The sequence below is a fragment of the Coenobita brevimanus genome, chromosome 65 (assembly GCF_032717465.1).
Source record: "Coenobita brevimanus isolate Jiangsu-jjx chromosome 65, ASM3271746v2, whole genome shotgun sequence".
In the NCBI taxonomy this organism is placed as follows: Eukaryota; Metazoa; Arthropoda; class Malacostraca; order Decapoda; family Coenobitidae; genus Coenobita; species Coenobita brevimanus.
The window spans coordinates 46,569,384-46,584,154 of NC_137018.1; the positions used below are offsets into that span (position 1 = coordinate 46,569,384).

The window sequence follows — 14,771 nt, forward strand, 5'->3', positions numbered from 1 at the left end:
CGTTTATGTGATGCTACAGAATGTGGTGAATGTTTCTGGCGTATCAGATAAAGCCAGGATACCATGGGCTTGAATGATGAGTGAATGGAAGCATGGCCCATTGAACTGGGCATACTTGGGCTGTCTGGACGTTGCTACTCCTCACCCTGCCCTAGGGTGAGAAAGGAGGTCAGGATAATGATGATGATAATGATGATACCATTTTATTATTGTACTGAATGTATAATCCAGTATTGTACTGCAGTGGTAATGAAAGTTTAAAAACCATTGATGTGATTCGGACTAATGTCTGATGTATCAGAAAAAGTCCGAGTTAGCAGGGGGAAGTCTGAATGTCGCTCTTGTCGGATTTTGCTTTTTTCGCAATGTCTTGGGCCCCAAATAGTCCATTATAGTGAGGTTTTACTGAAACCATGATATCCAAGGGATGACTACACAGAAATGAATTGACAAGGGGCATTAGATAGCCTCCTAAACTAATGAGAATACAGATCATGATGTCACCAGCCTACAGTTATTCCACAACAATATCTGGCTACATTTACTGTGGATGTTATGTTACTGGCTGTGGTAAGAGAATGTCATGCATGCTTAAGTGCATGTGTGTGTTAATGTGTGCTGAGAGTGGAGAATGAAGGTAACTTATTGACAGTGGCATGTTTGTCAGAACCAAATAAAACCTTCCATGGTAAGCTGGATTTAAAAACTTTGGTATTCCCAAGCTAAAATGTTAATCATGACAGTTTTTCACATTAGCCAAAATATAATGCAGAGAAAGTAATGGTAAGCAATGTAAGGCAATAATGAATGTTTCAAATCAATGCACTGTGGCGTGATGGTGATGGATAAGAGTACTGTGTTTTGAAACACTAGTGTCTATAGTGAGGGACTGTGGTATGCTGTTTTAACATAATGCTGTGCATGTCATGAGTCTGTGCTATGCTTTGTTGTAAGAGTGGAGCTTATAGCATGTTGTAAAAGAGTAGTGCTGGTAGCGAGTGAGTTTTATGCTGTGTTAAGACTGCATTTTGCAAACTGAGAGTGTGTGTTTGTGGTGTGGGAACTAGATTTTCTTTTGGAATTTTTTAATAAGGGGAAATGAATTCCCCAAGCTAGACCTTGATACATCATATAGCCCCACTAGGTGAAGGAAGAGCGTTATCTCTCCCGGCAGGGCATCTACCCAAGTGGGACCCTTTAGTCTTGATTCAAGCACTTGTGGTGTGGGAGTGAAGGCCATACAGCGAGCCCTTTGTTACTGAACATACTGTAACTGGTACCGTGCCTTGTAAGTGATAACAAATTTGCACGATAATGAAAGCAAAGAACCTCTGGGATTTATCCTAACTGGTAATGGGCACTCCACTCACAGACCCAAACTTTCCCTTTTCCAATAATTCAGACCAACTAAATTAATACATACTGTTATGGTAAGTATCAAAAACACACACAGGCATGGTCAGGTTAACAGAAATGATGAAAATGGCACAAGAGGGATTAAACACAAAGCATACTGTACAGACTTGAGATGAGCTTGAGGTAAGGGATTCTGAGGCTAGGAGGTGGAGAGTTAGTGGTCTCCACCACCTGGGATTAACTGTTGGAGTAAGGCCTCATCTTTGAATCCCTCAGAGCCATCAGAAACCACAGATACTGCACTATCATTATCTGCAGAAACCAGCTCAGGTGCAGAATACCTATGTTTTAAAGCTGAGAAATGTGCAATAAAGGCAGGAGTGCAGATTTTCATCTTGCAGTGATAATAAAAACTACTATAACCAAGGGATCACTGTTATGTGTTGTGAACTAGTGCCTACAGTGAGTGATTTTTGCTGTGCTATGCTGTGTTTAGATTATATTGTACAGAGCGATTTGCAAGAGTATGTTGTGATATGTTGTGTGGGTAAAAGGTAAAGTTCAGATGCTGTTGAAAAACTGTGCATGCAGAAAGTGATACTCTTACAAGATTGAAGGATTTAAGTTAATATGTTCAATAGAAATGATGTGCATTCAGAGAATGATTTTTCTTGTGATGTGTTGCATGAACAGAAGATAAATCTAACACTTTCAATACAATGACTGCTATTTCCTGCTATGGGTTTCAGAGGCAGTGGAACACTGGTTTTCAGCAATAACTTGTTTTCAAAGCCTTGGATTATGATGATATTTTACTAGGGTATGTTTCAGACCCCAACCTAACTGGTGTCAGTATAGATTACTACCAACTGTGGAGACTTAAGGCACTTACAGAAATTAATAAGCATGCGAGGCGACAGAATGAGCCATCATTCGTGCGAGGCTACTGTGACATAGTTATGACGTTATGTAGGCACCAGCCACCCGGATACTCCAAATATTATGATACTAGTAAGGCAGGACTCTGTCCGAAAACATCAATTCATGGCCTTGGTTATAAGTCACACTGACTCAAACAGAAAATGAATCAAGGTATGGAAATAATGCATTGCTTCAGAGTGAGAATGAAATGTCATAGCAATGCCAAAAATACAAGGATACGAACACACATTCGTAAAATACAACCATTGTGAATTTTTGGGTATCCAGCCCCTGGGCAAGGTAACAACGTAAACACTGACAGGGGAAAGGTTATTCATGGCCAAGGCTCGAGCAGTGAGAGGAATAGTGAATTATGTCATTGTCCATGTGGCTGGAGAACTGCTTTTGTACTGCAGCTTGCCAGACTGTACAAGAGAGAGAACACCCGCGGTCAGACGTCAAAGTGATGTCACGATATGAGTGAGGGGGAGGGGCATTTCCCCACTAGCCTTGCTCCAGCAATGGGTAAAACAGTTGCCTCGCATGCTTATTTTCCTCTTATAAGTGCCTTAAGTCTCACATTTGGTAATAAACCATACTGACGCTGGATAGGTCAGGGTCGGAAACATACCCTGGTAAAATATCATCGTAATCCAACAGTTTGATAAAAAATTATTGCCAAAAAACACTGCTCCACTGCCTCTGGAATCCATAGTAATTATTTATATTCAGATTAGGCAACCACCTTAGTTCTGAAGGGGTTAATGAAGACCATATCTAACCTCGCAAAGTCGATCCTATGATGAACAGAATCATCTGGAGGCAGCAAGAACTGAACAACAAATACGTCTTCAGACTTTAAACATTAATCCCTGAACTGTGGACCACTATTTTACCTGGCTGCAAGGTTATGGTGGTGACAAGTTTTAGAGCAATACCAGTGGGTGGTGTTGTGCTGTTAAATTAGTTTTGTGGCATTATTGTTATGTGTTAGTGTTGGGCTGGGTGACTGGTCAAAAGAGCAACATGCAAAACAATTGTTCAACACCCTCCCTCCCTGCCTTTATCCAGGGCAAAGATTGAGAACAGTAACACCAGAAATCCTCTCTCATAATTATCACACGTAACACTACATTCTATTCCTCTCACCCTACCTATCATTCTATCTCTGTGATGTAATATGGCCTAACAGAAGAGTTCCCAGGCTGCTCTTTCTTTATACATCTATCTTGGTGTCTCACTACCTCTTTTTTTCTTACCAATTCATCAATAATAGGCTGTTCAGTTCTTTCCTCCATGAGCAGCTAAAGGTGTTCCATTGACAACACCAATTACCTTAATTTTCAACACTAAATCTGTCAGGTTAACTTCCATTAGTCTATATTATATACAGTGCTACTTATTGGGATAGAAAAAAAAAAATTCATCTACAGTAATCTGTTATTCCAGGACTAACAATGACTTCCTTCAAAATGATGATGCTTTTCTAGTTCATTCTGGCTATCACCATACAATCTGATTATGCTGAGGAAAAACATTTTTGAGTGAAGTGGTGTGAAATAACCTCCATCAATATTCCATTATACTGTCCTGTTCTTTTAATTAAAGCTACAGCCAGAAAATTTTATTAACTCCTTCAATCTGGTGATATATTTTATATTTTATTCTTCCTATCTCTTGATGCTACTATTTACCTTCTGGGAAAGTGTTTGAACTGGAAGAATTTCATCACAGCTTTCATTAATCTCTTCAGAGGATATGGTTTTTGCTGAGCTGAATGAAATCATCTGGTGGTGGTTTGATTAAATGAAAATACATCATCATGCTGAAGAAGTTATCATATGAAATCTCTAATAATGACAGGTTTAGGTGACTCTACCCTAACACACCTTCCTTATTCTATCTTGTCTCTAATTCATTCTTCTCTACAATACCTTGTCCTTGTAAACTCTGCTCTACCCTACCATACCCTTCCTTACTCTGTTTTGTTCCTGTCTCATTCTGTCCTGCACAACCTGAACTCACTATGCCCTGCCATGCACTACCCTGCCCTGCCCTGGCTGCCTTACTCTACCCTACCCTGCCCTGCCCCATCCCACCCTGTCCCAGTGCCATACCTGGAGCGTGGTGGTGCTGACGCCAGACACAGCCGAGGACACACTCATGGTGTCAAAGTCTTGTGGCGGGAGGGCGGGGGAGTAGCAGCCCCGCCCAACATTCAGGGCTGTCAGGGTGTCTGCCAGCCGCCCACCCCCACCCTCACTTCGCCCCGCCCAGCCCTACACTCCCCCGGCAAGCAGAGGACAGGAGGCATTAGCAGGTTAGAAGTAGCCACGAGGACGCAGGAAGAAAAGACCAAATAGTAAACACAGACTGGACAACTTCCACTACTGTAAGACAGTACTTCAATCACCAGCCAAGTCATTGTATAACACTCTGATACTTGTGATTTGTGACTGTTTGGCTGGCTGATCCTAAGCATAACTTGGACTTGTTTGGAACCAGCCACAAAATCACATGAGTTATCAAGCTTTACAATATCTTGGAAAGTGATAAATGCACAACATTAGCGGAAGTCTCCCCTCTCTGCTTAATGTAGAGTTTCTAAAAAGAAGCAGATGGACTTCAAGACTGGAACAGCACACTTCTCACTGGCACAGTGTCACCACAACCTGTCTCACTTCACCTCATTTCACCTCACGCCAACGCTTAAGCACCTTATGTATTTTAACCGACAGAAGTGTAGCTCATCTTATAAATCTTTTTTTTCCTTCAATTTATGTTAAAATGCACTGTATGTTAGCTGAAATATTTTCTTACAGTCAATGTTCAAAACCACTCCTTGAAAATGAAGCAGTGGATAAATTAAAAGACACTAATCTGAGGTGTGAGTTATTTGGTGGTGAGTGCAGGACTGGTTGGATCACAAGCCAGGGTTACTGTGTGGACACAACTCCACAGGTGAAGGTAACAGTTTAAGTATAAAGCAACACAAACAATTCACTCAATAAAGACGCTCTTGTACAAAGTCCTACAACTTTGTCCTTTTGGCTTCAGATCCACATAACTGGTCACAGCTTTGGATAAACACTGAGGACCAGAGTAATTAAGCAACAGCTTTCAGAATACAATTGGTATCTCAGATTCCTCATAATTTATTTTGAGAGAAAATCTTTGGTATGAAACATAGCACAACACAGTGTTTGACAATGCAGGTGTGTCAAACTCACCTTCAGTCTATAAATTTCATATGAGACACCAACAAGAAAATGTTAGCAACTTGGTCCCATCATAATTCCAACTCAGAACTCTGGCTGGTAGGTACTTCCTTAATCAAATACTCTACCCACATCACTCTTTAAGCATCAACATTTATTGTCCATATTACAATGATGATTAAGATACAGTACACAATACTGTAGTACTAGTGCTATTTCCCATTCCTTTGTCAACCACACCATCCCTTAATGTAAAATAGATCAAATACCAAACTGAAAAAGTTGTTGAGCTTCACAGGTCTTTGTACATATAATACAGTACATCAATACCCCTTTATTTCAGCTTCATAAGACTCCATCATCATCATTATTAATGCTATTATCATCATCATCATCACCACTGACATCATTATCATATCTCTGTCACATCTGTGTACTGTACTTTCCCCTTCATGGGACAGTTCTTTGCTACATGCAGGTAGACCAAAGGTGAGCCTTTGTTCCATAAACTGATGTAATGCATTAGCCCTGTTGCCCTCATACAGTTTTTTATATGCTTGGTTATCTAGTGAATACTGAGTTACTGTGCTCCAACCAGATGGGCCCATAAGTATCTACAGTACTTCCAAGAGGTGGTTGGCCTTTATTGCTCACATCATGTTGCTCCAGTGTGAAAAACTGGAAGTCTGGCCTAAGCAGTTTAGCCCCCAGGTCCCTATGTTTCTGGTAAGGCAGTAATGATTGGATAACGGGTGAATGAATGGATCATTATCATCTTCAGTATCATTATCATCATCACCTAAAAATGGATGAAATAAAGAGGCATGAGTGTACTCATCACACATCATTATCATCAACTTTAAGCTTATATCAGGACAAAGGACAAATATCAGTTTCCAGCAAAAAAGCTTCGTTAAAACAGTACTCAATCAATCGTGGACATCTGCTGAGTCATATTAGATTGAATCAGTTACAAAGATTAATGCAGACATGAATGCTTCATGAAACTGAACATGACTAACACTGGTTATGATGAATAAAACAATATTATTACCTCCTTCAATATGATTTTATATTCTGTTCTTGACATGGAAAAATGTTTTATGCAACTCGTGCGACATTTTAAAAAGTGAACTGGCTACATACAGCCTCCACTGCCCCTCTCACTATGGTAGTGTTATTCTGAACTGATTAATTCATCTAGAGCTCCCAAGAATAATATACAGTATACTGTATATGTCATCAAACTGAAGGAGTTAACCCTGCAATACAACACAGTTTTCTCCTTTAATCTCTTAAATCAAGTGGGCTTTTTCCTTTTTTAATTTATTCTTGTTACTTCAGTACAGTTTTACTCAACTTAAGGAAGGTCTTTCAAATTTAGAGTGTTAATGATGGCTATTTTGACATATCCAGTTCAAAATTTCTCTCCTAGTCTTAGTAAAATCATCTGGGAAAAAAAAAACAATAATCAGATTCAAAATGTTAACTGCCAGCTTCACTTATTCAAATTGGCAGCACTTATATTAAATCTATCTCCCTCAGTCAATATTTTCCCCTACTTACCACCTCCTGACTTTGAAGAACTACATAATGTGCCAAGGCATCTTGAAATGAATGGATCTTGATTTTGGCTTACTTCTGTCTAACTTTCTTTGGCAGGGAGAAATTATGTAAGTATTTACAAGGAACAACATTTAGCCTTTGGTCCTCTCTTTTTCTGTATTAGAAAAATGAGCTGGTTAAGCACCTGTATGGTCCAGCAACATGAGATTTCAATGGAATAACGTAATGATCTCTTGCAGTGAATAATTCAGTGTTGTTTTAACATAATGGTCTAAAATTTGTCACACTCGAAGGAATGAGGGAGAGTGAGACTGAATATATTAACTTATATATGAGATAACAGCATGAAAAGCATTTAGAATTAAACAAACAGCAGCACAACGTAAAGACTGAAAGATAAATTCCAATCAATCAGTGGATGTTCACTTGTGAACCATTTTATCTGAACACCAATTCACTCTAGTCCTGGCTGAAAGAAGTCATACCCTGGATCATACACTGAACAAAGACATGTTACTGGCAGTTTGAAGCTTCCCTAGACTACATGAAATAACACTGTCATCATATGATCTAACAAAGTTTCAAACTACTACCACCCAAACACCAAACAACAAGTCTTTGTTCAATGTGAAACTGTAGCCGCAACTTTCCTCCAGCCATGGAAACAAGTATAAGATGAGCAGAAACTATGATTCATGAGTATACAACATCCTTCATGTTAATTAAACTCACTGCCACCTGCATTTGGAATTTAGTAGAAATCTTGTTTTAGGGAATTAGAGTAGCTTGCAAGCTAATATAATATATTATCAGCATCTCAGTCCAAATCATGTAAGTTTTAAGCCTGTTAGGGTAAGAAAAATGAGATATTAATATGTTGCAATACAGTGTCTGATTGCTGTGCTGTGATGTGGCTCCTGTCCACACATTACATAAACTGACATCATATGCAGAGGTGCCTTCCTCCTTGTCAGATACATGTGATACTTTTGATGGAAGGAATTGCTCATGTGGATGCCTGTGACAATAGCTCATGAATGATGAATCAACCTGTTGTAGCCTGGATGGTATCAGCAGCAGAGGAATATTATGCCTTTACACAAACACTTAGGAATTCTCCCACACACCAACATCCATAAACACCACAACCCTTCTAATACAGTGTACAGATTTTCGTGGTGCTTCTGTCACCTGCAAAGCCATGGAATACACTGTCAACTCCAGTGATCTGTACTGACTGACTGATCCCAAACATTAACTACGACATCCATGTGCTTAAAACCTGCCACACAAATCACCAGGGACAATTGGTTACAGTGACTAAACAGAGAGCAGATACACAACAATGGCAAAGTTATCTTATCATGTGAAATAATTAAACCACTGTGAAAAATTTTTGATTTGCGATATATAACAGTTTCAGCCTGACATGGACCCTCTTGCTACCTAAAGATGGTCCAAGGTGGGCTTGAAATGTTGTTCTTCCCTAATATATATCCCTTCCATATGTAAGAAAAATTCTTCCATCTGGACAATTCATAGTGCTGTGATATCAACAAACACATATCTTATCTCTGTTTACTACAGTACACTGTAGTCATTATATACACAACCACACACCCATACCCACATCAAGCTTCACACACAAACAGAAATGCACAATCTTCAAACTTTACACTCAAATAGACACACACAGACACACACACTATTATCACACAACCCTAAACTCACCTGCTGGATAGCCCCCATGCCATTGGTGGTGGCAGAGTGGTTCTGAGGGGCACAGGACAAGGAAGAGACCGAGGACACCGAGGAGGTGCGGTGACGCCCCAAGATAGGAGAGTCTTCCAAGGCTGACCAAAGCAAGGAGGTAGGAAAAGGTAAAAATACTGTGTATAAATCAACATACAGTGTGAAGTTATCAAATCAACATCATCATCATCATCAACATAAACATCATCATCCAGAGCTCTTTTTTCCCACCTAACGATCCAGTGAGGTAGGATCCAGAAAACAAGGAAAAAGAAAGCATGACAGAGGGAGAACTATCAATGGCATGTCCAATGAAATGGGCAAGACAGTCATACAACATTCAAGACCCCAAAACCCTGGGACTGCATCACAGGTCTAATCATGTAATCAACACAGAGCAAGGGGTGGCTGATAAAAACTACACCCATCATCATTATCATCACCATTACCCCATCCCTAATTATCACCCAAAAGATGGAGTGAGGCAGAATCCAGAAATGAAGAAAGTGAAAGTACAAAAACTATCAGAACCATCAAGCTGCAAGGCCAGAGAAATGGGCCACACAATCATTCACACATCATCCAAACCAATGGAATCCCTAGATTCACCTCAAAAGTGAGTCACTTAAAATGTTCAGTCTTTTCTATCTAGTATGAACAACAGTTAAAAAGAACCGGTGAAACATAAAAAATGAGAGGATGACCATTAATGATTGTATCCACAGGGTTATTATATCCATCCATCATCCAATTCAATGCTGCCCCATAAGGAGTGTAGGAGCCCGGGGCTAGGCAAGTTGGTCTTGACATTTAAGATTAGAGTAACCAGCCTCACTCATCCCTGAGTGGCATTAAATGAGCAATAAACACCAACCACCTGGATATAAACCTACACAGGCTCAATCCGATTGGAGTGCCTTAATTACCCACTAAACTACCAGGCACCATAAAATGGTCATAAGGTTACCACCCAATGTAGTAAATGGTTTCTTGGTGTACTGAAAACCATTTGGCTTGTCACTAAGTGCAGAGTCACCCATAGGCAGAAGGAAGAGGAAAGAATGAAGGAAAGAAAGACAGAAGAGGGAGTGCAAAGTCACCCGCAGGCACAAAGTTATAAAAGATAAAATTTTGCTAACAAGGCAGTCTGTGTTGCCTTTCCTAATACTGTATATGTTTCTGATCATCAAAAAATGGTAATTCTACTTCTTCCTTACCATGTTCATACCTAGTGTTACATTATAAAATATGACTTCAGACAAGCCAATGGTAGAATAATCTATCTATCTATTGCCAGACACCTCAATCCCGTTTGGGGTGGCCACAAACAAATCGCCTCCACGTCGTCCTGTCCCCCACCATTTCACTGCCCTGCTCCCAACTCACACCCCCCTCTCTCATATACCTCTCCACCCCATCCCTCCATCTCATCCTCGGCCTCCCCCTCCCTCTTCCCCCCTCCACCTCACTCACATGCACTCTCTACATCAGTCTTTCACCCTCCATCCTCTCCACATGGCCAAACCACCTCAGTGTGTTCCTCATAACACTTCCTATCACATCCACATCCACACCACAATGCTCCTTTATATCCTCATTCGTCAGCCTGTCTCTCCATGTGACTCCACAGGCTCCTCTTAAATAACTCATTTCCACTGCTCTCACTCTTGATTTGTGTCCCTCCAACAACGTCCAAGCTTCACTTCCATACATTAGAGTTGGTATCACAATACTGTCATGTAGTAACTTTTTCACTTCCATGCTCACTTCCCTGTTTCTTATCACTGCTTTCAAAGAACCAGCAACCTTTCTTCCCTGCTGCACCCTTTCAAGCACTTCACCCTCCAAACCTCCATCCTTACTCATCACACTACCCAAGTACTTAAACGTACTTACATTTTCCAATTCCTCACCATCCAACCTCGGTGTACATTCACTAACTTCACCTCTCTCAAAGACAATTACTTTACTCTTCCCTACATTCACCTTTAGATTCCGTTTCTTGCACACTCTCCCAAACTCATCCACCAAGCCTTGCAGCTCCCCTTCATCTTCACTCAACAACACAGTATCATCTGCAAACACGCACTGCAGCCTTAGCACCATCATACATACTCTTCACAGCATTCAACAACTTTCCATCTACTCCATATATTCTTAATACTTTCCACAATCCTCGTCTATCCACCCTGTCATATGCTTTCTCCAAATCCATGAAAGCCGCATACAACTTCTTTCCCTTCTCTAGAAACTTTTCCACTAAAGATCTAAGAATGAATATCTGATCTACACAACCTCTTCCCTTCCTAAAGCCTCCCTGTTCTTCTCCAACTAATTCCTCTGTTCTTTCTCTAACTCTGTCAATAAGTATCCTACCATACACTTTTCCTATTATACTAAGAAGACAAATGCCCCTATGATTACCACACACTTCTTTTTCCCCTTTTCCTTTGTACAAGGGAATAATTATACCTGACTTCCAATCCTCCGGGACTCTACCTTCCTCCCAGGCCAATCTGCACATCTTCCACATCCATTCTACTACTCTCCCTCCCCCATGCTTCAGCATTTCACCACACACTCCATCAATTCCTGGGGCTTTCCCCAATTTAACTCTCTTCATTGCTTCCACAACTTCTATCCTACTGATTTCTTCCTGTCTTCTCATCTCCCTCCTCCTCCCAGCCATTCCCCAGCCATTTATACTTGCATTACTTCCACTAAAACACTGAGAGAAAGAAATATGGGAGTTTTGCTATTTAGTTTACCCATTCTATTAAGTTATTTTTCAATTTATTCTCATTATTACCAAATGGTTTTATTCATCTTCTTGTAGTGGAGAGGTATAATATCACCTCTGTTGATTTCTTCAATACAAGAGATCTCCCCTAGGCTGTATTAAATTGTCAAACAATAACAAGAATAAAATGAGAAGTTCATCATCAGACTGAAGAGATAAAGTCTGACTGACCATAGTAACTGAAATAAAATTTAAAAATTGCACCAAGAGGGGAGAACTGCACCCCTGTCTCACAGAATGTCAGTCCATCACTACCAAATGAGTCAAGAACACTCCATTTTTTTACCAGGGTATGTAAGCTTTGAACCTCTCCAGATGACATCCCTTAAAGTTTAATCTTACTCCCATCAATTATTTTATTCACCTTAGGAAAGTCCTTATATAATGAAAGGGGCTATCAGTGCTATATATAACCTATATAGCACAGGGTCTATCAGTGCTATATATATAGCCTATAGCATATGGTCTATCAGTGCTACATATAACCTATTTGGCATAGGGTATATCAGTGCTATATATAACTTACATAGCACAGGGTCTACCAGTGCTATATATAACCTATATAGCATAGGGTTTATCAGTGCTATATATAACCTATAAACCCACCGCAAATTGACTTAGGACCTACACACACAGAACTGCTATGGGAGAGTAGTCTGTCTTTGCTTTATGTTTCCACCTCTACCAAGTGAATTTCTGGGCCAAGAAGTAACTGGCAACTCCTCTGGCGGAAGGTGGTGAAACACTTAGCACGTCAGTGCTTGCCCAGAAGCGAGAGTGAGAGTATATGTTCCCATCGCTACGAGCTTGCACCTCCCTATTTTTTCCTATGCATTACTGTTTTCCCTGTTATTTTCCTAGAGTTGAGTTGGCATGCCTGGAAAGTACTACTCATGGGATGAGAGGGTCCGTATCATTGCATGGAGGCAGGATAATATCCCTATCAACACGATTTGTGAACGTACTGGATGTGGAAAGTTGACTGTCATGAAGATTCTTGCTGCAGCGCATGGCCTGCCACATGATGTCATACCAGAGCACAAGCATGATGGTGGAAAGAAGAGGACAAATTCCAGAAGTACAGATATGCTTCTGAAGAGGGAAGTAATCAAGAATCCTCGACTGACAGCAGCAGCATCGAAGAGAATGCATCCCCAACTGTTACAAGATGTCTCAGTTCGAACTATCCAACACTGCTTGCAGAAGGAGCTGGGTTTGCCAAGCTGCACCGCAGCCAAGAAACCGCTTCTCACTGACTGCATGAAGAAGCAGCACATTCAGTTTGCCAAGTAGTATGCATACTGGACATCAGATGAGTGGAGAAAAGTTATGTTTTCCAATGAAAGCGCATTTCAAGTGTTCCTGGTGCGTTCTGCCAAAGTTCGTCGCCCTGCCTCCCATAGTCGATATGACCCTGCTTACACAGTGCTGACTGTTAAGCACCCACAATCAGTAATGGTATGGGGGCGTTTCTCAGGTGAAATGGGAAGGGGAGGCCTCTACTTTCTTCCTAAGAACTTGATGATGAATGGTGGCCAGTACATTCAAATTCTGAAAGATCATTTGTTAAACTTTTTTGCTATTCATGGGTGCGGCTTTTTCATGCACAGTTCAGCTCCATGTCATAAATCGAGAAAAGTGACAAAATGGCTTCAGGATAATTGGACTGAGGTCCTTGACTGGCCTGGCAACAGTTCGGATCTAAATTCGATAGAAAACTGCTGTTGGCAAAGATGAAGAAAATCATGGCAGAGAAGAATACACCCAATCTGGACAACCTCAAGACTGAACTGACAAATGTTTGGTCCAAAGAAATGACCTTAGATTACTTTAGAGATCTAAGTGATTCCATGCCCACACACATCCAACTGGTCCTGAAAAACAAGGCAAACATGATTTCATATTAATGAATGGCATTTCATGAACAAACATTGTGATATACTATGATTTCTGTGTTTTTTAATACCTTGTGGGGGGAGGTCCAAGGTCAATTTGCGGTAGCTGTATTGCATAGGGTCTATCAGTGCTATATATGACCTACATTGCATAGGGTTTATCAGTGCTATATATAACCTTTATAGCATAAAGTAGCTCCTAATCTGAATAAAATCATCAGGAGATGCAAGAATGAAATGAAAAAGACATCTTGTAGTCTCCATGGTTTGAAAACCTCACAATACTGTACTACTATAAAGACAGGTTAATTTATTGTGTAAATAAATTTCTTTGATTTCATTGTGAACTTACAACACCGAAGTGTTGCAAGGCTGGAACAAATGTTTTACTGCATACTAATGTCGACTCACAAGAGAATGTAGTGTTGGTGTTGTTGATGACAGGTTTGCTCCACATGCGACGGAGGGCCAGCAAAACTGCCATCCGGTTCTGGTCCTCAGGTGTGGAGTAAGTGGATGTAGGGGTGTGAGGGCGTTGGGGGGACAGGGGGGAGGAGGAGGAAGAGGAATAGAGGGGTCGGCTAAAAACTGGGAGGGAGAAAAATGGATAATGAAATGGGCAATGAAAGAAGATCAACGTAAGTGGCAATAAGGAAAGCATTATCAGAAACATGACAACAAGAAATACAGGTAGATTTATCAAACACAAGAAGAAAATATACAAGAAACAAAAGTCAGACAGGAAGAATGAGAATAAGGATAAAATTATAGTACAACTCACAGGAAGATAAGAGAAGGAACAGAAAGGAAACACATGTGAATGAAAGGCGAACAACAAGGGAAAGCTAGAATAAAGAAAAATGCGGAGATAATTACAGGAAGAAAACGATAGCAAAAAAGAAGGGATATAGAATGGGAAAGATGTGCAATGAAACCAAGAAAAGAAAGGGGAAGAAAAATGAGAAAAGTGAGTAGAAAAAGAAAAAGATGCTCAAGAAAGTAAGAGGAATGATCAGTAAGAGACGAAGTTAAGTAAGATGGCATTTGAAAGCAGAGTAGCATGATGGAGGTGCGATGGGACACCAAGGATTATTCAGGACATAGGGCAGGAAGAAATAGCAAAACAAATTAACAAAAGGTAGAAGTTAGCAAAACACACAAAACATGAGCGAAAATACCAGATACAGACACTGAAACTATAAGACAAGGGTTCCTCTTTTAAGCACAAATTATATTCACATGGATTCTCAGAAGTTAGTACAT

The 14,771-nt window shown here is 40.4% G+C and overlaps 1 protein-coding gene across 1 annotated transcript in view; it reads right to left on the reverse strand.

Annotated features, from left to right (window-relative positions):
• Positions 1–14,771, reverse strand: part of LOC145405001 (uncharacterized) — a 91,369-nt gene that overhangs the window by 51,535 nt on the left and 25,063 nt on the right. The window contains exons 8-10 of the mRNA XM_080276502.1: positions 13,920–14,096; positions 8,793–8,914; positions 4,395–4,556 (exon numbers count right to left, since the gene is read on the reverse strand). Of these exons, the coding sequence (XP_080132628.1) occupies positions 4,395–4,556; positions 8,793–8,914; positions 13,920–14,096 (461 nt within the window). The remainder of the gene's footprint in view (positions 1–4,394; positions 4,557–8,792; positions 8,915–13,919; positions 14,097–14,771) is intronic.